The sequence below is a fragment of the Colletotrichum lupini genome, chromosome 2, assembly GCF_023278565.1.
Source record: "Colletotrichum lupini chromosome 2, complete sequence".
NCBI classification, from domain to species: domain Eukaryota; kingdom Fungi; phylum Ascomycota; class Sordariomycetes; order Glomerellales; family Glomerellaceae; genus Colletotrichum; species Colletotrichum lupini.
The window spans coordinates 3,415,074-3,434,921 of NC_064675.1; the positions used below are offsets into that span (position 1 = coordinate 3,415,074).

The following is a 19,848-nucleotide window of genomic DNA, read 5'->3' on the forward strand; positions in this document are numbered from 1 at the left end:
CCATACGCACACCACTTCATCTCCAAGGATGAAGCTTCACCAACATACTCTCCCTCAATCACCTACCATACACACAGACAGACAGACGCGTAGATAGATGAAATCCACTGGCGTAACTGAACCCCCTCCCGTACCTCCTCCCGCACGCAACATCACACGGGAAAAAGGGTCGGAGAAAAAAAAACTCTGCTCACATCCACAACCTTCCTCATTTCATTATCATAAGACACTATAGTTACGGCGGGAGGGACCAGTCACAATATCTCCTTAACCCCTGGATGCCTGCCTCCCGGAAAACCCGTCCAAGTAGACAATGACAACAGCAACGTTGAAATCTCCAAAAAACTCCACGTTCCAATGCAATGCTGCTCTAATGCTCCGGTTCTTCTCCCCAACCTGGAATACGACAGACACTAGACACCAGACTTGCCCTCGAGTCTTTCCCCAAAGTGATGCAGTCAACCAACAAACACCCCCCCCCCCTTTCAAGCACCCTCGGCCTTGTCCTTGCCAATATACACCGGAATGCCGTATACACATACCGCGCCAGCCGTGATGTACCTGAATCGACAGGCGTCCCTAGCCCTGGCGACAGCCTCCACGAGCGACGCGTTCCCACGCCCGGTAGCCTTTGTCGTCTCCTTCTTCGCCTTGCTCTTCTTCTCCGTGGCAAAAAGTCCCTTGCCCTTGCCCTTCTTCTTCGAGCTGTCCTCAATAAACGTGCCCCTTTCCATCAGTCCCCATTCCTCAAACAACCGGCCCGCATACCGGTCAATGTCCCTATCCGTCACGTCCCACAACGTGCCCACAACGGCGGGACACCCGGCGAGCATGTAGTTCCATACTGGACCGTGGCACTCGTACTCGCCGACGTTCTGCAGGGACGCCGAGCTACACCCCATCAGCAGCGCCGCAGCCTTGCATTTCTCCAGTCTGCGGATCGTCTTGCCTCGAATGTACTGCGCGCCGCTGCCGTGGCCAAAGTAGAGGAGTATGTCAGACTTCTTGAGCGCTCCCTCGAACTCGTCCTCGGTCGGTGTACGCGAGACGATGCCTGTCCAGGACTCGCACAGCTTCTCCTTGAGGGGCTTTTCGAAAGTGGCGAGAGTGTTCTTGAGATCAGAGCCGGGGTTCAGAATGTACGTGCCACCGACAGGTGATACAGTGTGTCGGTGGTGGGCCTTTTCGTCATCAGAATCTCGGGCCTCGCGCTGCTCTAGAAGTAGTCGACGCAGACAGGACAATGAGGGAACGCGAGAATACGCCAGACCCTCCGTGCATGGGAGTGATTCCCAAGGGAAGGCATGGAGAGCCTTGTCGAGGATGAGAATGCTGTGGGCGCCTTCCTCGGGCTCCGAAGTCTTGGCAGCGTTATGGTACGCCTGAAGAGCATCAAACGTATCCAAGACCATGGAGTCAAAGTCAATCTCATCGTAGGCGTTTCTCTCGCCGTGGAACTGAAGAATGTCCACGACAAAGTAGAGAAGATCGTTCAGAGGCTCCTCAAGATCGCTGTCCGGCATAGACGGGTCTCCCAGGCCAACGAAAAGATCGAGGATACGCGGCTCCAAGGTAATCTTGGGGGACTTGCTAGTCTTTTTTCCTCGGACCTGCCTGCGCGAGGGCAGATGCTTATCAAGAATCTTGGAAAAGGCCTTTTGGAACTTGGCGATGAGATCGGCGCGATGACGATGTTGGGAGAAGATGCCCTTGAACCCACCGAGCCAGACCTGCTCGACATTGTCGAGGAGATCCTTGAATCTGTTGTCCAGATTCTCGCGCTGAGCCCACCACGCTGATTTGGCCCCCTTTGCAGTGTAGTCACCAGTGTTGTGGCAACTCGCGTTGGTCGCCTGGATAATATCCATAAGCTCGTCGTGACCATGCTGGAAGTCGAACAGCTCGTCCTCGCCGTCGCGAGAAGCCACACGCTCCAGCGGTAGTCGTAAGACGAAAGGGCTCTGGCCTGATTGTAACTTGGTGATGCACAAATCCTTGCGGTTGTCGCTTAGCGCGATCGACAGGACACTCCACGCTTCAGGAATGATGTCGATGTAGTCACGCTGGAATTTCGCCATATCGTCAACAGTAACAATGCTTGCCCGTCTATCATCCTTTAACGTGAGAGCAAGTGGCCAGCCCGCCTCGCTGAAGCTGGCATTGAGGTGATCCGTGGCTACGGTGTTTCGCTCCCGTTTCCAAGTCAGATTTCGTGCAAACTCGACGGAGCAGGCGGCATATCCAAAGCCTCCCATGTGTTTGGGCGTCCGATGAGAGGCTGCCGATAGGAAAATGCCCGTGCTCTGAAGCAACGCAGAGATGCGATGAACCAGGTGTCCATTTCCTGAAATAGCAGCGGCAGCTTGAGCTTCCATGAGCTGAGCTTGCGCTTGTTCCAAAGTTTCGACAAAGGTTGCGTTTTCTCTCATCACCTTACGCTCGGCAGAGGTAGCACGGCCTTGCGCCTTTCGCGGAGAGGATGCCGTCGGTTGCGTCTTTTCCGTGTTGTTTTTGTCGGTTGCGGCGTGGATGGACGGGTAAGAGATGGTTGATTCCTTCACAACCGAGAAGACTGAATCGCCCTCCATCTGCTTGATACCCTGTTCAATCAAACAAGTAGCCTCACCAATCTGGACTCGCAAAGACTCTCGCAAGCTGCTAGATATCTGCTTCGCCTCCTCGAGAAGCTCTGCTGCTGCTGCCCAGTCACCCTTACTAAGGTGGACAAGTGCTTTGTACAACAGCATGGAGGCTTTGAGGTCGGATGCGCTCTCGTTTGCTGCAATGACAGAGGCCTTTGGAGCAGCAGCAGCAGCAGCAGCTTTTGTCCTGGGCGCTGCCACTCTTTTCGTAACTCTGGTCGCTCTCGTGGCAGCTGGGTCCGCTGGCTTAGTCACTCGTGTTCTGCGCGCAGCCGGTGCCTTGAGCGTGAGCTTTGCCATCTTACTGACCACCTGCTCATCGTTGACGCCAGTGATTGCGCCTCGGTTGCTGTTGTTTAAGGTTCCAAGCGTGACCTCGGCAAGCTCAAGGAGTAGATGCTCGTTCTCGTGGTCCTTCATCTCTCCAAACGAGGCACTCAGCTCGCAAGCCAGCTGGAACGCCTGACGTGTAGGCTTGACAGCCGTAGCCATGAGCTGCCTTGCTTCATTCAAGTAGCCAAGGCTCTTGTCGAGTTTGCAGGCTTTCAGCCATACCGAACCGATCCAACTAGCAGCCTGAGCTCTGTAGATGGAGGCGTTTGTGGCGTTGGCAACCTGGTGCGCCTTCTCGGCATAATAGACAGTCTCCTGAAACATTCCCAGGTGAGCGTATACGGAAGAAAGGTGCAGCATGGCTCTCAGAAGACCACAAGCAAGTGCCCAGCTGTCAGGACCGTCGGATAGCTCGATCAGATTTGTCGAAATGCCAGTCGATACAAGGCTTTCCTCCGCATCAGGAGAACCTTCTCTAGAGGTCTGCTTGGACTCTGCCTTGGGCACATCTTTCCAGCGAGCCTCTAATTTCGTCCAGTCCTGGAACAAGATTCGCACGCTCGTCTTGGCGTGAAACAAAGCATGCTGATATTCGCCCTTGTCCCAGTTAATTCGGGAAGAAAGACTAGCAGCTCTTGCCAAAAGCAACTTTCTTTGGAGCCTAGGAGCTTTCCTCACACTGGAAGAGTTTTCAAAGCTGATCTCGCCCTGCAGCAGCATCTTGTGGCTGCCTATTGTTAGCTGACTGCCCTCAATCTTTTGGGAGATATGACTTACGCCGCGTCAGAGTTCTGGTTTGCCAGCTGATACTCAGAGAGGGAGATCTGAAGGTTTACGGCACCAAGGTCGGGATTGGTAGCTGAGGCCTCCGCGAGTTTCTTGGCTTTGTTGAGGATCTCTTCAGCCTTCTCGGAGTAACCAAGATGTGTGTATTGATCCGCGAGGTTACTTTGCGCCTGGAGAAGCAAGTCCGTGGAGGAATCGGAGAGCTTGGACGCGATGTCGGCACATAATGTCAAAACCGATAACAAGAATTCGTCCTCGCCCCTGAGTCTTGCATACTCGGCAATGGAATTGAGCTGCCTAATGAGTCCCTCAGTGTCGCTAACCTTGGATAGGAGATCGTTTTTGGTCTGGCACTGGTTGACAATCGAACGCCAGATACTCGTTGACTCTTCGAAGTCGGCTGTACGCCATTCTGTCTCTGTTGCAACGAGTGCCAGTGTAGACGAGAGACCGGCCTCGAGGTCGGAGACGTACCCAGCTAGACCAGCGTCATCACCAAAGTTCCCGTCACGACAGAGCTGCAAAGCAGCCTCTGCCTGCTCTCGAAGGCTCTGAAATTCGCCTTTGTCGCCGATTGACATGGTAAGCAGTTGCAGCAACGTCCGAAGGCGGTGGACAGGAAAGCGATCGGGCGCGTAGATTCTCAAAAGAGCCTCGGTAACCGGGTCCTTAATGTCGTTAGGCTTGGGGTCGCTAGACGTGTTGAAGAGGATGAGTTGAATGATGCGCTCCAGGACCGCAGCCCGCTCAACATCCGCAAGGAAGAAAGTCCAATCATTCCACGATTGGTCGAGCTTGACCATTGTACCTATTGTCCTTGACAATGTCTCGGCCTTGACGCTGGCGCTCCAGGCCACTGCAGGTGAACTCTCAGCCAAAGATGCAGCCACCGTGGACAATACTCCGTCTTCAACCATGTTCGTGCAAATGAGCTTCAGTGCGTCGCGAGCATCGTTGACTCGACCAGCCTGCTTACAGAGGTCCGCAAAGTACTCGAGTTTCGCTGTTGTCTGCGCCTTCTCCTTCTCCTCAGAGGATCGGTCCTTGACACAGTCTACAGATCGTCTCAGAGCTCGAAGAGGAGTCTTATCTCCGGGTTTAGACTCGGCGTGGCGGCGATACCAGTTGAAGAACATGAAGTAGAGGTGCGAGAGTTTGACATGGTAGAGGTTTGAGGCGTCTGCCTTCGAGAGAGCGATACTCGCGTCGCCTACAAGGTCCAAGAGAATGAGACACTCTTGAAGTAGGCCGTCAAGCACTGTCCAGGTCATTTTGTTGTCGTCAAGTTGAGATTTGGCGACCATCAGGGCCGAGTCCAGGATTTGTGTTATCGAAGAAAGCAATAACTGTTTCCTCGACTCGTAGCGTACGTGATCTTTTGGGGAAGCGTCTTTCGTCGGCTGCTTCCCCAGCCATCGAAGGGCAAATCGGGGAAATTGGAGGACGAGGTCGTTGAGGAGTTTGTCTAAGCTTTGAGACTTATCCGTAAGTTTGCCAGCCAGGATTCCTACTGCCGACCTACGAGCAGCTGATAGATTAACCATGAGCTCCTCAAGTTCTGTGACGTCACCCTTCAGCGTCCCTTGGAGGGCGTCGTAAACTTCCTTCAAGTACGCAGACAAGGACTCCAGAGGTAAAGGTGTCTGTTTCCCGTATACAGCTACAAGCTGTGCGGCAACCGCGCAGCGCTTTGCGGGGGAATCGTTGACTGGGTCCAGAGTCGCCTTGATTTTCGAAATCCATTCGGCTGCTTCCGTGAAATGGCGAGCAGTCTGAGCCACCGTTCCCAGAGCCTGGTAAATCACAACGAGTGGTGATTTGGAAGCGACCTTCGGCTCCAGGCACTGACTCTTGACCATGGTGATGATGCGATCGAAAGCGTTGAGAGACTTGCGATATGCCCCGGCTGAGTCAGACTTGACCCTGCGAATATATGAGGTGATGCACCGAGAAAGTGGTGAAATGATGTCTTTGTCCACATCTGCCTTGTGGCCAGCCATGTGCCACCAATGCAGACGCGCCTCCAATCCCAGGGTTTGTAATTCCAGCGCAGTAGCCGGGGTGCAACTCAGACGGCAGTCCACGGCAACGTCATCGTCTTTGCTTGCCAAGCTCGGGGCTAGAGAGAGGAGAAGTTGTGAAAGGAGATCGAGCTGTCGCGCAGCCTTCGTCTTCGCTGAGGGGGACTCCTTGGCTGATTCCAGGAGGAGGTTGATCGGTGAAGTCGGATGGGAAGGGACCAAGAATGGCAACGCTGCTTCGATCGTTGCTGGTTTCTTATTTGCAGACATTAAGCGCAAGATCTGCATCTGAGTCGTGATAACCAGGCAAAGTGTCGGGCCGGAGAACTTGGCATCACCAAAGTCCAAGATTTCTGCGAGACCTTTGACTTTGGTGCTTGCCGCTGTTGTTTTAGCTGCTTTCGTCTTTGGTTTCGCTGAAGGGGCCATTGCGTCGATTCTTTGCCTCAAAAGCGTCAGCTCCCGCAGCGCATGCTCCTGGAGGTCTAGTCCGACGAGCTTGCCAACGAATGAAGATATCCCGCTCTCGAGTTGCAGGTCGGGCAGTTGCACTGCGCCAGAGGTATGAAGGGATCTCAAACACGCAAACGCAGCTCGGAGGCACTCTACCGTCGCAAGGCAAGTGACTGTGGGAATCGTCGTTGTCGCGCTTTTCGTGGGCTTCGGTGTTGTTGTGGGTGACGTCGAGGTTCTGTTGAGTGAACGTGGCTGCATCGGGGTCATGGGCATGGAGTTGGACCGCCTCAGGGGCCGTTTGTTTTGAGGCTTTCGCAAGTCATCGCCTGAATTTTGTCGTCGGCACGGGGTCGAAGGTTGGGTGGGAAGTGCAGGCTTGGATGCCTCGGTGAGTGATTTGAGGGCGACATTGATTATGTGCGCCGCCAGCGCGGCCTTCTCCTTTGTTGTCAGTTCCTCCTTTTTGCTCGCAGTCGCGGCCCCCCGTGCTGTGCCAGTGGCCTTCCCTCGTGTTGTCGTGGCCACTTTCTTCTTTTGCGCTGTCGATTGCGCCTCGGCCTCGGTCGCGAGAAGTTCTTTGAGTAGCACCGTGGTTGTTGATGTGCATGTTGCAGTCGATCCAGCCGCCGCCTTAACGGCGTCGACTTTGCTTTGTAACGTAGTCATTAGGTTGTATGTATCCGGGTCATAAGCGGCGTTTCGTCATGAAGTCTTTTTATTCATGAAGAGGAAATAGGAAGTGTTTCCTGATCCAAACATGGGCAAATGGCCGTTTGTAGGTAAAGGTAGTTTGATGTGTGACTTCATGCTAGTCCACAAAGGCCTGCAGCTGGCAGTTGTCAGGTCTCGCTAAACAATGCCCCGGGTCGTTGCCCGGAGCAACCGCAATCCCGGTTCGGTCCGTGCAGCAGGGACCATCGATGCACGGGCCATCCGGAATTTGAGAACCGCGAAAGGAGCACTCTCGAAGCTTTTTGACTCCTTCCAGAAGAACAACCATTTCGAACGCGACAGCACAGCGAAGACGACGTGTGTGTGTGTTCTTACAGAGGTCGATTCTCCCCCCCCCCCCCCCCCCCCCCCCCCCCCCCCCCCCCCCCCCCCCCCCCCCCCCCCCCCCCCCCCCCCCCCCCCCCCCCCCTCCCCCCCCCCCCCGCCTCCCCCCCCCCCCCCCCTCCCCCCACCCCCCCCCCCGCCCAAAATGTCTCGAGTTGCGACACATAGGCTGTTTGCAGCACCTTCTTCGGGCCTCCGCGCCGTGGCCATTGCGCAAGCTGCGAATCGCTCCATTTACTTCCAGTCGCGATACTCAAGCTCCCTTCCTACGGTGGCCCAACTCGATTTCTGGAAGGGCCTCATCCCCAAGCCTTTCAGGTCCGAAGAGAAACTTACCGACGACCCCATGATCAAGCGAGTCAAGCCGAAGAGAAAGAAGGAATGGAACCCGGCCACGTTCTACATTGTCATTTTCCTCCTGATCGGCTCCATGTCCATCAACATGCTGTCGACGAAGCAGGCGTTCGAGGCGTTCTCTCGACAGGCAGATGTCCGCATCAGCGTCTTGCGGGAGGTGGTTGAGAAGCTACAGAGGGGCGAGACGGTTGACGTGGAGAAGGCGCTGGGTACGGGCGACGCTCAGAAGGAGTTGGACTGGGAGGAGTGTATGTTCTACAATTCACAAGCGCTGAAATCGCGTTGACGATGCTGACCACAAGTTTTTACTTAGTGCTAAGAGAGATTGAGCGAGAAGATGCGTCGCGACAAAAGAAGCAGGAAAAGGCACGGCAGGCGGAGGCGGCAACAACGGCGGCGGCGAGTAGCAAGGCCGAAGCACAACCAACAGCGGTAGTGCCCGAAGCCGCAAGGCCACCGGCGCGGGGCATGTCGAGCTTTTTTTAGTTATGCAAATGGCAACGCTTTGGATTGGTACAAATCGTGGTGGTCTATGACAACATATCTTTGAACACGCCATGGTTCTCTCTTGGCGCTCCTACGGTCCCAACCGGACCCGAGGCGGCCTTTTGCAGCTGGCGTAGCTGCTCTACCAGCGCGGGAAGCACGACGTCGGTGGACACTTCTGTCCGCACTCCCCGAACACCCGTGGGGTCCGGGTCTTCCACGGCGGAGATCTGGTCCTCGCCCCGTATGCCTCCGGTGTTCACCACCGCAATGGGCATGCCGCGGTCCAGCGCCATCTTGGCCAGCCGCCAGGCAGAGTACGTGGCAAGCGAAGTCCCCAATATGAGAAGCTTTCCGGCCCCGTCAATGGCCTCTTCGGCCGCCGTCTTGACGTCGCTCGGAATGCTCTCACCAAACATGACCACGGCGGGCTTCAATATGCCCCCGGAACTGGTGGATTTCCACGCACCATCGTGGTCGACTTCGACAACGTGCTTGGTCCCCTCAGGCGTGGACGGCGGCTTCGCGAGGCAGTGCGGGCAGGCCGGGTATCTAAAGGTGGTGTACGGCGCGCCTGGCAGATCCACGTCGCCGTCGGGGTTGGACTTAATGCCCTTGGCCTTGCGCTCGACAGGATTCTCCGTGTCGAGCGCCCCGGAAGCTAACGCTTCGACGAGGAAGGCTGCCCAGGCCGGGTTAAGCCTCGCAAGCTCATCCTGGAAGACGTCTCTGGGGTACTCGTTCCTGCAAGTTACACAGACTGTGGATCGTAGATAGCCGTGCAGCTCTAATGTTGGAATGTCAGGATGAGCTGTTGAGTGAAATGAATCAACGTTTTGCGTGATGACGCTCCGAATCAGGCCCATGCGGCCCAAATCTCGGATGGCATAGTGACCATGATTTGGCGACGCCTTGTGAAGCGACGTCCAACCCAAGAAACTCCTGGCCCAGTACCGTTTCCTCGCCTCGTGGTTGGCGAGGAACTCGTGGTAGTAGATTGGGCGGTACGTCTTGTTCACGCGATACGTGCCATTGACGCCTCGGTAGTCGGCGAGACCGCTGGAGACGGATAGGCCCGCCCCAGTCAGTACGACGGTCGACCTCGGCAGGCCCTTTGGAGGCGGGGCCGTGAAGAAGTTCTGGAGGGCCGCGACAGCACCGGGGATGGTATTTGCGGTGCTTGGACGGACTGTGGGAGGGGCCAAGAGTTCCGTGTAGGGAATGCGCATAAGAGGTTTGCGCATTGGGGCGATGATGTTGCGTTGTTGTGGTTGAGGTTGCGTAAGGCCTATTCGGGATGTGGGAGGGAATTCCGGAGCCGCTTAAGAGTCTCGGTCAAGGGGGGAAGGTAGCTCCGGGGGATGTACGTGGACGCGGCGGAGGCTCAGCAGAAAGAGGGAGGAGAATGTCTGGGAAAGGGGGTGGGAGGAACTGGTTATGTGGGCATGTTCACCCTGGCGTTGAATTTAAGAATAGAAGTGATCAAGGGACGGAAGGAGATTTCTGACAAGCGCGTGTTAATGGAAACGTTGCGACAGGCTCGAATTTCAAGCCGCATGGTTGAGTTGAAGGGGGCGATCTGATTATCAGTGGTCAATTCGTCATGATTCGGGGGGGAACCAGCATCCCAGCCGGGACTGCGAATCCACTGAACCCCACAAGATGACCAAGCCCAGTGTGGCTTGACTTGGTGGAGGCATCCGCTTAAGTAACATGGGTCCTTTAGAGGTTTTGCCTTGACACGGGCCACATCAGATGTCTGCGACAAGTGACCGTCCCCCGTCAGATTAGAGAGATGGATTCGTAGTCGTACGGAGTATCTGTATAGACTATCTGTAAAGAGAATTACGCTTGAGGTGTACGCTTGATCGGCGGTCTTTTGGGTTGTCATTTGAATAAGATTCTCAGGGGCATCTGGCGTGGCCTTTTCGCCCAATGACATGTCTGCTCAACCACACCTCCGGGCATGCAGCTCGAGGACGAAGTTACCTTCTGGAGAGAGACAGTCCGACAGTCATATTTGGGTCTCTACCGTGGTGGTTGCAGCGGACCATGTCCGTTGCTGTTTGGTAGGCGGGACAGATGGGTATGCGTCAACACTTTGGATGGACCTACTGCGTTATGGATACGGACGCAAGCCGATGAGATATACTGGATCCGTTACGATTCATGAGAGGAAAACCACCCGGAGTGAGAGAGAGAGAGAGAGAGAGGCTATTTTGCAGTTCCAGGTTCCATAACTTAGTCTAGAAGGGTTTTGGTTGTGGGTGGGCGTGGCTGACGCATGTCGTGGCTTTCTTCAAGTACACTACGAAGTAAGGTACCTTGCTCTAAAGCGGGTAATGCATGGAGAAGCATAACGTGTACGAATCCTCGGTGTACGCAGTATTGACAAGGTAAAAAGACACTAAGCATTTTGGCACTGTATCAAAAAGTAAAGTTGCCGCAGCGCAAGGTTAAAAAAAAAAGAGAAGAAGAGAATTCAAGCTTCTTCCCCATAGCAATTCCCGGCGGCGCCGTACGTACGTGCCACTGTCCACAGGTGCGACGAGACTGAATAAGTCAGTTTCGAAGAAATTTGCTGCCACCTACGGAAGGACTGGGGGTACGTAGCTTCGGAGCCCATGGAGTTCATGGATGGGTATCATGGGCTCCCCTTCTCTTGGCGTTCAAGTTGCATCCGTCAATCAAATGGAGCCAATTCACTCGACTCTCGCCTTGTGGGGAATGACCATTGGTGGTGATTTTCCATCCCACTTCACTGCTCAGTCTCTCCCATGACATGCCCGCCATCCCATCCCATCCCATCCCATGCTCGTCAGGCACCGCCTTTTAGCTCGGGTCGGTTGCTCGGTGGGGGATGGACAGGCACGTTGTAGGGGTACCCTTTACATCAGCAAACCAACCGAGCCGCCGCAACTGCACAGAGTACTGCCTCTGCAAGAATTGCAGTGAGAGTACTTGACATATTCTAGGTAGTTTGTATCTGAGTAAGTATCCGTACTCGCACTCTGTATGCTACCTACCTGAGGTTCCTCTTTACTCCGTAGAGTCTGTAGGTCTTAGCCGCAAGTTGCAGCAGATCAGATCAACCAACCCGCCCTGCCGCTACGCTACCGCTACCGCCGCTGCCGGAACCCTCGCCTTGTCAGTTGGGAAAGTTTTGTCTTCCTTGCACCGAATTGCCGCGTTGCCTTTCTTTTCTTTTTGCTGGAGACACACACTTGACACAGTCTCGCACAATACTCCGTACATACACACACGCACACACACTCACAACACACGCGCGCGCACCTTTTTGGCACTTTGTGCTTGCTTTGCTTTCCACTGCGTTTTGGGTACAGACTACAGTCCAGCCAGTCTCCAAATTCGAATTAACTCTCAACCCCCGTTCCTTACGCCGGCGTAGGCTGCACCCCAAGCCAGCCCCCAATTCGTTACCGTAACCCTTTCCCTTCCTCCCATCCCTCCCTTGGGGCCCTTTCCACCTGGACCACCCGACACACCCACCCCTCCTCTCTTCCGTCCACCTTCCGTCTGCCGATCTACCTTCGAGGTCTTCGTACCTTACTTACCGCACGGTACGGTTGTGGTTCAGTTTGGTGTGTCGCGGCTTTTCGGGTTGGGCTTGTCATGTACGCGTCCCTGGCCTGCTTGCAATTAGACAACCCGTTATTCGTCCCCTCACCCCTTCCGCATCAATTTACCTTGACCCTGGTGCTTGGAGAGTGAGAGAGAGACTGCAGCGAAAGAGAAGGCGCGAGACACCTATCCGTAGCCACGCCTACGGAGTACACACTATCCATACACATACGCACGCATACCTTACACACAAACACAGCCGAGGACATATTGGTATTGGATCTTACCTTACCTTACTCCTCAACCCGGCCCCAGGCATGTCGACCCCGTCCAAGCGTCCCACGGCACTGCTCCGCCGCCTTTCCGCTGTGAGTGGGAGTGCGTGGGTGACGTCTCCAAGAACGGGAACGGGAACGCACACCCTCCTCCGCTGCCTCAATTCTGCCTACCCCTTTAGGCCACCTCAACCACATCCAGCTCTGCGCCGCGTCTCCCTCCGCGTCTATCAAACATCCAGCCCGGCCGCCTCTCCCTGCGATCCCTACTTAACCCCCAGCGCCGCCCGCCTCCACCTGACCACTTCTACTTCTTCCCTTCCTCACCTCACCAACACCTTGACGGCTGCGAAGAACTCATCCCCTTCATTACCAGCAACTGTCATCATGTCTGCCACCACCACTGCCACCATGACCGCCAACCCGCCTCAGTCTCGCAAGAGCCACAGCCATCACCACCATCACCACCACGGCCACGACAATGTCTACCTGACCTCGGCCAACAAGAACGACGCCGGCGTGCGCATCACTCGCATCGGTCTCTACTCCAACCTCGGCATGGCCTTTGCCAAAGGCGCCGGTGGCTACGCATTCGGCTCCCAAGCCATGATTGCTGATGCCTGGCACAGTTTGACGGACCTGGCATCCGACGTCCTGACACTGGCCACTGTTTCGTGGAGCTTGAAACCCCCGACCGAAGCCTTCCCCACTGGTTTCGGCAAGATTGAGAGTCTGGGGTCTCTGGGTGTCTCCAGCATGCTTCTAGGCGGTGGCCTGTTCATGTGCTGGAGCAGCTTGATCACCCTCCACGCTCACCTCTTCCTCGACCCTGCTTCTGCAGCAGAGGCCATTGCCCACGCTCATCACGGCCACAGCCATGGTCATGGTCACGCTACACCGAGTTTGCACGCTGCTTGGTTGGCTCTCGGAACAATCGCAATCAAGGAATGGCTGTACAGAGCTAGTAAGCGCAATCCCCCCTAATCCTTTCAGGCCCGAGTAGCTGCAAGGAACAAAGCTGACAAGGAGGAAAACAGCCATGAAAGTTGCCGTCGAACGAAAGTCCTCTGTCCTCGCCTCCAATGCCGTTCACCACCGTGTCGACAGCTGGACCGGCATTGTCACACTGCTTGCTATTCTGGGTGCAAACTTTTTCAAGGATGCGACCTGGCTGGATCCCGTTGGTGGCCTGATGATTTCTCTCCTCGTCATCAAGGCTGGTGCTGAGAACACTCTGTCTTCCGTGTACGAATTGGCCGACCGCGCTATTGATGACGAAGTCAAGGGAGATGTCCAAAAATACGCCCTCCGAAGCCTCTCTGATGTCACCAATGGCCACGAAGTCGATGTTCGCAACGTCTCGGGTGTCAAGTCCGGTCAGAACTACCTGGTGGATATCGACTTGGCAGTGCCCGGAGCTTGGTCTGTTGAGGCTGTCCGAGAAGTGGAGGATCAGGTCCGAACTCTGGTCGGTGCCAAGGTCCGTGGTGTGCGAAGGATCAAGGTACGCTTCGTCCCGAAGGAGGCCGACGTTGCGCGCCCGTTCGACGAGTTCATCCCCGGCGAAGCCAACCGAGAGGCTAGCGAGGAGGCCGACGACCACAGCCACACCAACGGCAATGGTCACAAGCACGACTAAGGCAGCCCAGCCCTATGTACAGTTGGAGGAGGAGCTTGCCATTCACGACGAGATACCCTTGGTTTTCCTTACCATTTCTGGAAGCGTGGCAAAGCCACCGTCTTTTGTCTTTTTTTTTTCTTTTTGCCGGTCTACAGGGGGGTCTTGCTACGTATAGAGAACATTCTTGGAGAGAGTCCTCCAAGGCATCCATTTGCATCAGGGCGGCGTTTAGGGAGGAATCACAAAAGGCCAGCCACAGGCCGGTCGTACCGAGAGACTTGTTTTTATATATCTCTCATCTGCTCAATAACAACAGATTTGCTTTGTATTGAACCATGTCTACTTTCGTATCAAGGTGTTTATGAGATCACTCGTCGTTGAAAATGCCCGTCTATCCTGACCAATCTCGCAAGTGCGTTCTACGCAGCGGGACCCTTAGACGCGGCAGTATGCAGGGCGGCAGGGCGCATAGAGCACGGGACGAGCTATTCCCGACCCCCGAGTCGAGGGGACAAGGCTGCATTGGCTTCCGCCAAGACGTCACACGATCATTGGCGCGCCTATTCTTCGCATCAGTCTCGAACTGTACGATTGGCCCGCTGGCTTTTAGCCTGAATTGCCACAAGGCTGAGGGAACCATGCAACCTGTCCCAAGTGCCCCAAAGTGACAAGTGCGCCCCTCCATGCCCACACACCCCACGTCAACGTGATGTACAAAGTAGTGGGCAGCGGTCAACTTTTGGTCCCAGATAACCGGATATTCTGTGTGTTTCGTTTTTCTCCTTTTTCATATGACGATTGAACCAGTTCTTTGCTTGTTTGGACAAATTTGAGATAGACACGATACTTAATTGACTTGCCCCCCCTCTTCCCGCGAGTGTTGTGCAATATCTCTCATCTCACTTCCCTCCTCCCATCATGAGTTCCGGTCCCTTGTATCTCGGGTTCGACCTGTCGACCCAACAGCTCAAAGGTTAGCCAGCCCATCTACGTTCCATCCCGCTCGAGTCTATAAGATCTAACACCATCACAGCAATCGTCGTCCAGTCCGACCTGACCGTCGTCTCCGAGGCCAAGGTCGACTTTGACGCCGACTTTGGCAAGCAGTATGGCCTGCGCAAGGGCGTCCTGACCAACGAGGCCGAGGGCGAGGTCTACGCGCCCGTCGCCATGTTCCTCGAGGCCATCGACCTCGTCCTCAGCCGCCTGTCCGCAAAGACGCCCATGGACCGCATCAAGGGCATCAGCGGCTCGTGCCAGCAGCACGGCAGCACCTACTGGGGCAAAGAGGCCGAGGCGCTTCTGAGCGGGTTGCAGTCCGACAAGCCGCTCGTCGAGCAGTTGAAGGGGGCGTTCTCGTTCCCCTACGCGCCGAATTGGCAGGATCACAGCACGCAAGCGCAGTGCGATGAGTTTGATGCCAATTTTGGGGCGGCGCAGCGGTTGGCGGAGGTTACTGGCAGCGCTGCACACCACGTATGTCCCCCCTCCTTCTGTTCTCCAGCTTTATCTTGTAATCGGATATCGTATGAGTGATTTTTACTGAGACGAAATATCTTGGTAGCGCTTTACCGGTACGCAAATCATGCGCCTCCGCCAGAAGCGCCCCGAAATGTACGCCGCCACATCCCGCATCTCCCTCGTCTCCTCCTTCCTCGCCTCCGTCCTCCTTGGGTCCGTCGCCCCCATCGACATCAGCGACGTCTGCGGCATGAACCTCTGGGACATTCCCGCGGGGAACTGGAGCGAGCCCCTGCTGGAACTCACCGCCGGCTCCAAATCCGGCGTGAGCGACCTCCGCGCCAAGCTCGGCGAGCCGCGCCACGACGGCGGCGGGTCCATGGGCACTATCTCGGGGTACTTTGTCCGGCGGTACGGCTTCAGTGCGGAGTGCCAGGTTGCCCCCTTTACGGGCGATAACCCAGCTACGATTCTTGCGCTGCCGCTGAGGCCGATGGATGCTATTGTGTCGCTGGGCACGTCGTCTACGTTTTTGATGGTCACGCCCGTGTATAAGCCCGATGCGGCGTATCACTTTTTTAACCACCCGTGTACTCCTGGGCAGTACATGTTTATGCTGTGCTACAAGAACGGCGGGCTGGCGCGCGAAAGCGTGCGGGACGCCCTTCCCAAGCCTGAGGGTGGTGACCCGTGGGCCAACTTCAACAAGGCTGTGCTTGACACGCCGCCGCTGGATGCGCGGTCCGAGAAAGACAACGCAAAGCTGGGGTTGTACTTTGATCTCCCCGAGATCGTGCCGAACATCAAGGCCGGCACGTGGCGGTACACCGCCAAGCAGGACGGGAGCGCCCTGGCCGAGGCCTCGGAGCCGTGGTCCAAGGAGACGGACGCGCGCATCATTGTCGAGTCGCAGGCCCTCTCGATGCGTCTGCGCAGCCAGAACCTCGTGCACAGCCCCGAGTCCGACCCCAAGGTACCCGCGCAGCCGCGACGGGTTTACCTCGTCGGCGGCGGGTCTCTGAACCCGGCCATCGCGCGGGTCGTGGGCGACGTGCTGGGCGGTGCGGAGGGGGTGTACAAGCTCGACGTGGGCGGCAACGCGTGCGCTCTGGGCGGTGCGTATAAGGCTGTTTGGGCGCTTGAGCGGGGCGAGGGGGAGACGTTTGACGAGTTGATTGGGAAGCGGTGGAGGGAGGAGGGGGCGATCCAGAAGGTTGATGGGGGGTATAAGGAGGGTGTGTTTGAGGGGTATCAGCCTGTTGTTGGGGCTTTTGAGGAGATGGAGAAGAGGATTTTGAAGGTTGCCCACAACTGAGGGCGTCTAGGTTACGGTGTGAGTTGATGGGGAGTGGGTGATGAGAGGGTTTAGATTGATAGATTATGAGAATGAATGAATGTGTTCCTACTACTGGCGTGTTCTATCATAGTGAATTCCTGACACTGGGTTAAAAGACGGGGACGGTGTAAGACTTGCTGCGAGAAACCTGACATGCTTCGGTTGACCTAGGCATCAAGTCGCCGTTCACAAAACATCACGTCACAAAACATCACAGAGGACAAGTCATCAAGTGTACAATAATGCGTTTGTCCTGGTATTATTTAGGCACTGGTCCATGCAAGCCAGGTCCCCTTCCTCCCCTCCAACCTCAGATCCCTCTCCAAACTCTCAAAACTATTCCTGTTACCCCAGAAAGTTTGTCCTAGCCTAGCGGGTTCCAAATATTGGAATGAAGAAAAAGAAAAGACTCTGTGCAGTTTCCTCCCCGTGCCGAAAGTACCAAATCCATGATCCGCCTGAGAAGAATCGTTCCTTCGTTATCGTTTGTTCGTTCGTGATGAAAAGGGGTATCATCCATCCATGGGAAGTAAAAAGAAAAGCATCAAAAAACAGGGGGGTTGTTCCATCTTTGCTAGTTCTCCAACCAAAGGGAGGGAGAACAGAAAGTGCAAAGGGAAAACCAAAGAATGAAATACACACAAAAGAATGGAGAAGTAAGAGTTTGCTTCTTAGAACAGAACCATCAGGCCCAGCACGAAGATGGCGAGCCAGGTGGTGCAGCCCTTGCAGCCGCCCATTACACCCTCGGCATGCTTGTTCGCGACGCCAGAGACGACGACCACAGTGCTCGTGCTCTTGGGCTGCTCGGTGGCAGTCGAGGAGGACAGAGTGGGGTAGTGGTAGGTCGTGGGGACGTGGCGGGTAGACGAAGTCATGGCGGTACCGTTGACGAAGGGGGGAAGGGTGCTGGGGGCGGTGGGGTGCATCATGGGAGTGCCCGTGATGGTGATGGTGGTGTTCAGCGTGACGGGGACCTCGACCACAGACGTGGCGGTCGCCGTGACGGTCGTGTTCTGGACCTCGTGGGAGATGGAAGTCAGAGACGAGGCGCTGCCGCTGCTGCTGAGGGTCGCGGTGGCGGTGGCGGTGACATTCTTCCAGACGGTGATGAGCGAGGTGAAGACCTGGCCGCTGACCGTGGTGGTGTAGGTGCGGACGACTCTGGACGCGGAGGCGGTGATGACCTTGGTCTCGGTTCTGGTGGAGTTGGGGGGACCGGAGAACGAGGAGGTGCTAGACGACTGCTCCGGGTGGATGGTCACTGTGGCCATGCCTCCAATCGTGACAGTCTGGGTGGCGCGATCGGTGAGGTAGATCGTGGTGAGAATGGACTCGACAGACTGGGAAGAAGATGACTTGGAGGAAAGAGCACTGGAAGGGGAGGCAGTGACGGTGACGATGGAGGTCTGGGTGTGCGTCTGGATATCGGCCGAGTGCGACGAAGAAGACGAGGCACTGATGGTCTTGAACACGTTGGAAGTAATCGTCTTGGTCAAGACGACGACGTCCGTGGCGGTAGAGGCCTGGGCGCTTCCGGAAGAGGCAAGGGAAGTAAAGAGTGGAGTGCCGGCGTGGCCGAGCTGGGAAGAGACAGTTGTACCGTGTCCAATGGAGACGATGACGGTCTGGGTGGCCACCTGGGTGACGACAATAGTCGACTTGGAGGCGGGACCGAGCGTAGAGGAGGTCATCTCGCTAGAGGAAGAGCTGCTCATAATAGGGCTCGTAGTAGGGGGGTACAGGCTGTCAATCGTGACGGTGTAGGTGACCAAGATGGTGTCGGTAGCCGTGGAAGGGGAGACCGAGGCGGTAGAAGAAGACATCTTGGCGGAGGAAGCCTTGGAGGTCTTGTACTGAACGCTCGAAGAAGAGCTGGCAGCGCCGGGAGTGAAAGTCTCGGTGACGGTGACGTAGACGGTGTGGTCTTCCACCTCGTGGGAGCACTGGGCCTGAGTAGTAGAGCTCAGGGGGGCTGCGGTGACGTAGATGGTGGACTTGATGATCGTCGTGGGAGTGACCGTGGTGGTTGAGGAGAACTCTTCAGTAGAGACCAAGGGACCGCCCTGGATCGTGGTCTTGCGCGTCTGGGTCAGGGTCTTGGTCAGGAAGACCGAGGTGACTTCAGGGTGAGAGCTCTCAGTAGGGAACGGGCCCACGGTGGTCACGACGATGGGAGGCGCGTCATCAATAGAAGACGTGGACTCGATGACAGACTCGGAGGACTCGGACGCGGCGTTGCTCTGGTGGGCAGTGGCCGTGTGGTACGCAGTCTCAGTGACAGAGGTGGTAAGAACCTTGGTGACGACTGGAATGGACCTGGAAAGGGAATGAGAATTTTGAACTTTGGAAGTAGAAAGAATGGAAGAAGAACTTACTGGGTGACAACAGAAGAGCCGGGAAGAGTAGTGTTGACAGGATCGGCAGATGAGACAGTGGTACCCATGGGAGACTTGTGGAGGGTCTGGGTGAGAGTCTTCTGGACGTGGGTCGTGATCGTGGTGTCAACAGAGGTGGTCTTGTTGTTTCCAAGGAACTGGGTAACGGTGATGGTCTCATCGGCATCATCCTCGCAGAGAGTGGGAGTGCCAGTGGTAGCCAGGCCAGAGAGAGTCGAGTTGATGCCGTGGGTCAGGGTGCCATTGAAACCGTGGACATTGTAGTTAATGCCGGCGAAACGAGGGACAATGTGGGAGTCAGAGGTGGGAACCTGAGAGTTGGGGGAGCCGCGAGTAGCAACTGATGAGTTCCATTGTTAGCTGATTGTCAAAAGAAAAATGAGAAGATGCGGAAGAGGGAATTCTTACAGTGAATGCCGATGGCGATACCACCGCCCATAAGAGTGGCGATGAGGATGGCAAGACTGATGAGAATGAAGGGATCAGTCTTGCGGTAGGTGCTCCAGTCCTTCTGCTGGCGCTGGATGGCGCCCTCGGTGACAGTGAGGTCGTCATCCTCACGGTAATACCCGCGGTGATCGCGATAGTCGTTGTTAGGACGCTTAGCTGTTTTTTGTCAGTAAAATGATTTTTCTGACACCAAATTGAAAGGATGAGAAACTTACGCATCATGATGGCTAGCGAGCGTCCGTCGAGCTTGTTCTTGAACAATGACTGTATCTGTGACTTTGTCAGACTATGAAATGGGAAGAGAAAGCGACTTTCAATTGAGAAAGGTCTGAAGTTTGAGGACGGCAAACCCGAATTTTGGGATATCGCCAAGCGAAAAGAGCAGAACTGCTTGAATATGAATGAAATGAATGAAAACGAGATAGAACTTACTTTTTCTGGGAGAATGGAGATGATGACAAGTGAGTGTTGTCTGCAAAAGGATATTTGCCGTCAGTTGGTGATGAAGAAAAGTGAGTGAAGTGAGTGGAAAAGAAAGGTTGAAGGGGTGAAGAGGTGGAAGTGGGAGTGGATGGCTCAGTGATAGA

The 19,848-nt window shown here is 55.5% G+C and overlaps 6 protein-coding genes across 6 annotated transcripts; 3 read left to right on the forward strand and 3 right to left on the reverse strand.

Annotated features, from left to right (window-relative positions):
- Positions 1-485: 485 nt before the first annotated feature.
- On the reverse strand, positions 486-6,904 carry CLUP02_03331 (peptidase family C50; the record flags this gene model as incomplete). The annotated part of the gene is made up of 2 exons (XM_049282354.1): positions 486-3,702; positions 3,753-6,904. 2 exons carry the CDS (start codon positions 6,902-6,904, stop codon positions 486-488), a joined length of 6,369 nt encoding a protein of 2,122 aa, XP_049139497.1.
- A 535-nt stretch (positions 6,905-7,439) lies between these two features.
- CLUP02_03332 (uncharacterized protein) lies at positions 7,440-8,137 on the forward strand (the record flags this gene model as incomplete). The annotated part of the gene is made up of 2 exons (XM_049282355.1): positions 7,440-7,899; positions 7,965-8,137. The coding sequence occupies 2 exons, from the start codon at positions 7,440-7,442 to the stop codon at positions 8,135-8,137; spliced, it is 633 nt and encodes a 210-aa protein (XP_049139498.1).
- A 44-nt stretch (positions 8,138-8,181) lies between these two features.
- On the reverse strand, positions 8,182-9,381 carry CLUP02_03333 (Sir2 family protein; the record flags this gene model as incomplete). The annotated part of the gene is made up of 1 exon (XM_049282356.1): positions 8,182-9,381. One exon carries the CDS (start codon positions 9,379-9,381, stop codon positions 8,182-8,184), a length of 1,200 nt encoding a protein of 399 aa, XP_049139499.1.
- Positions 9,382-12,036: 2,655 nt separating this feature from the next.
- CLUP02_03334 (cation efflux family protein) lies at positions 12,037-13,633 on the forward strand (the record flags this gene model as incomplete). The annotated part of the gene is made up of 2 exons (XM_049282357.1): positions 12,037-12,958; positions 13,032-13,633. The coding sequence occupies 2 exons, from the start codon at positions 12,037-12,039 to the stop codon at positions 13,631-13,633; spliced, it is 1,524 nt and encodes a 507-aa protein (XP_049139500.1).
- A 665-nt stretch (positions 13,634-14,298) lies between these two features.
- Positions 14,299-16,391, forward strand: CLUP02_03335 (D-xylulose kinase; the record flags this gene model as incomplete). The annotated part of the gene is made up of 4 exons (XM_049282358.1): positions 14,299-14,315; positions 14,494-14,588; positions 14,649-15,091; positions 15,180-16,391. 4 exons carry the CDS (start codon positions 14,299-14,301, stop codon positions 16,389-16,391), a joined length of 1,767 nt encoding a protein of 588 aa, XP_049139501.1.
- A 692-nt stretch (positions 16,392-17,083) lies between these two features.
- On the reverse strand, positions 17,084-19,483 carry CLUP02_03336 (uncharacterized protein; the record flags this gene model as incomplete). Its single annotated transcript, XM_049282359.1, has 4 exons — positions 17,084-18,731; positions 18,791-19,151; positions 19,220-19,417; positions 19,477-19,483. 4 exons carry the CDS (start codon positions 19,481-19,483, stop codon positions 17,084-17,086), a joined length of 2,214 nt encoding a protein of 737 aa, XP_049139502.1.
- Between the last annotated feature and the right edge of the window lie 365 nt (positions 19,484-19,848).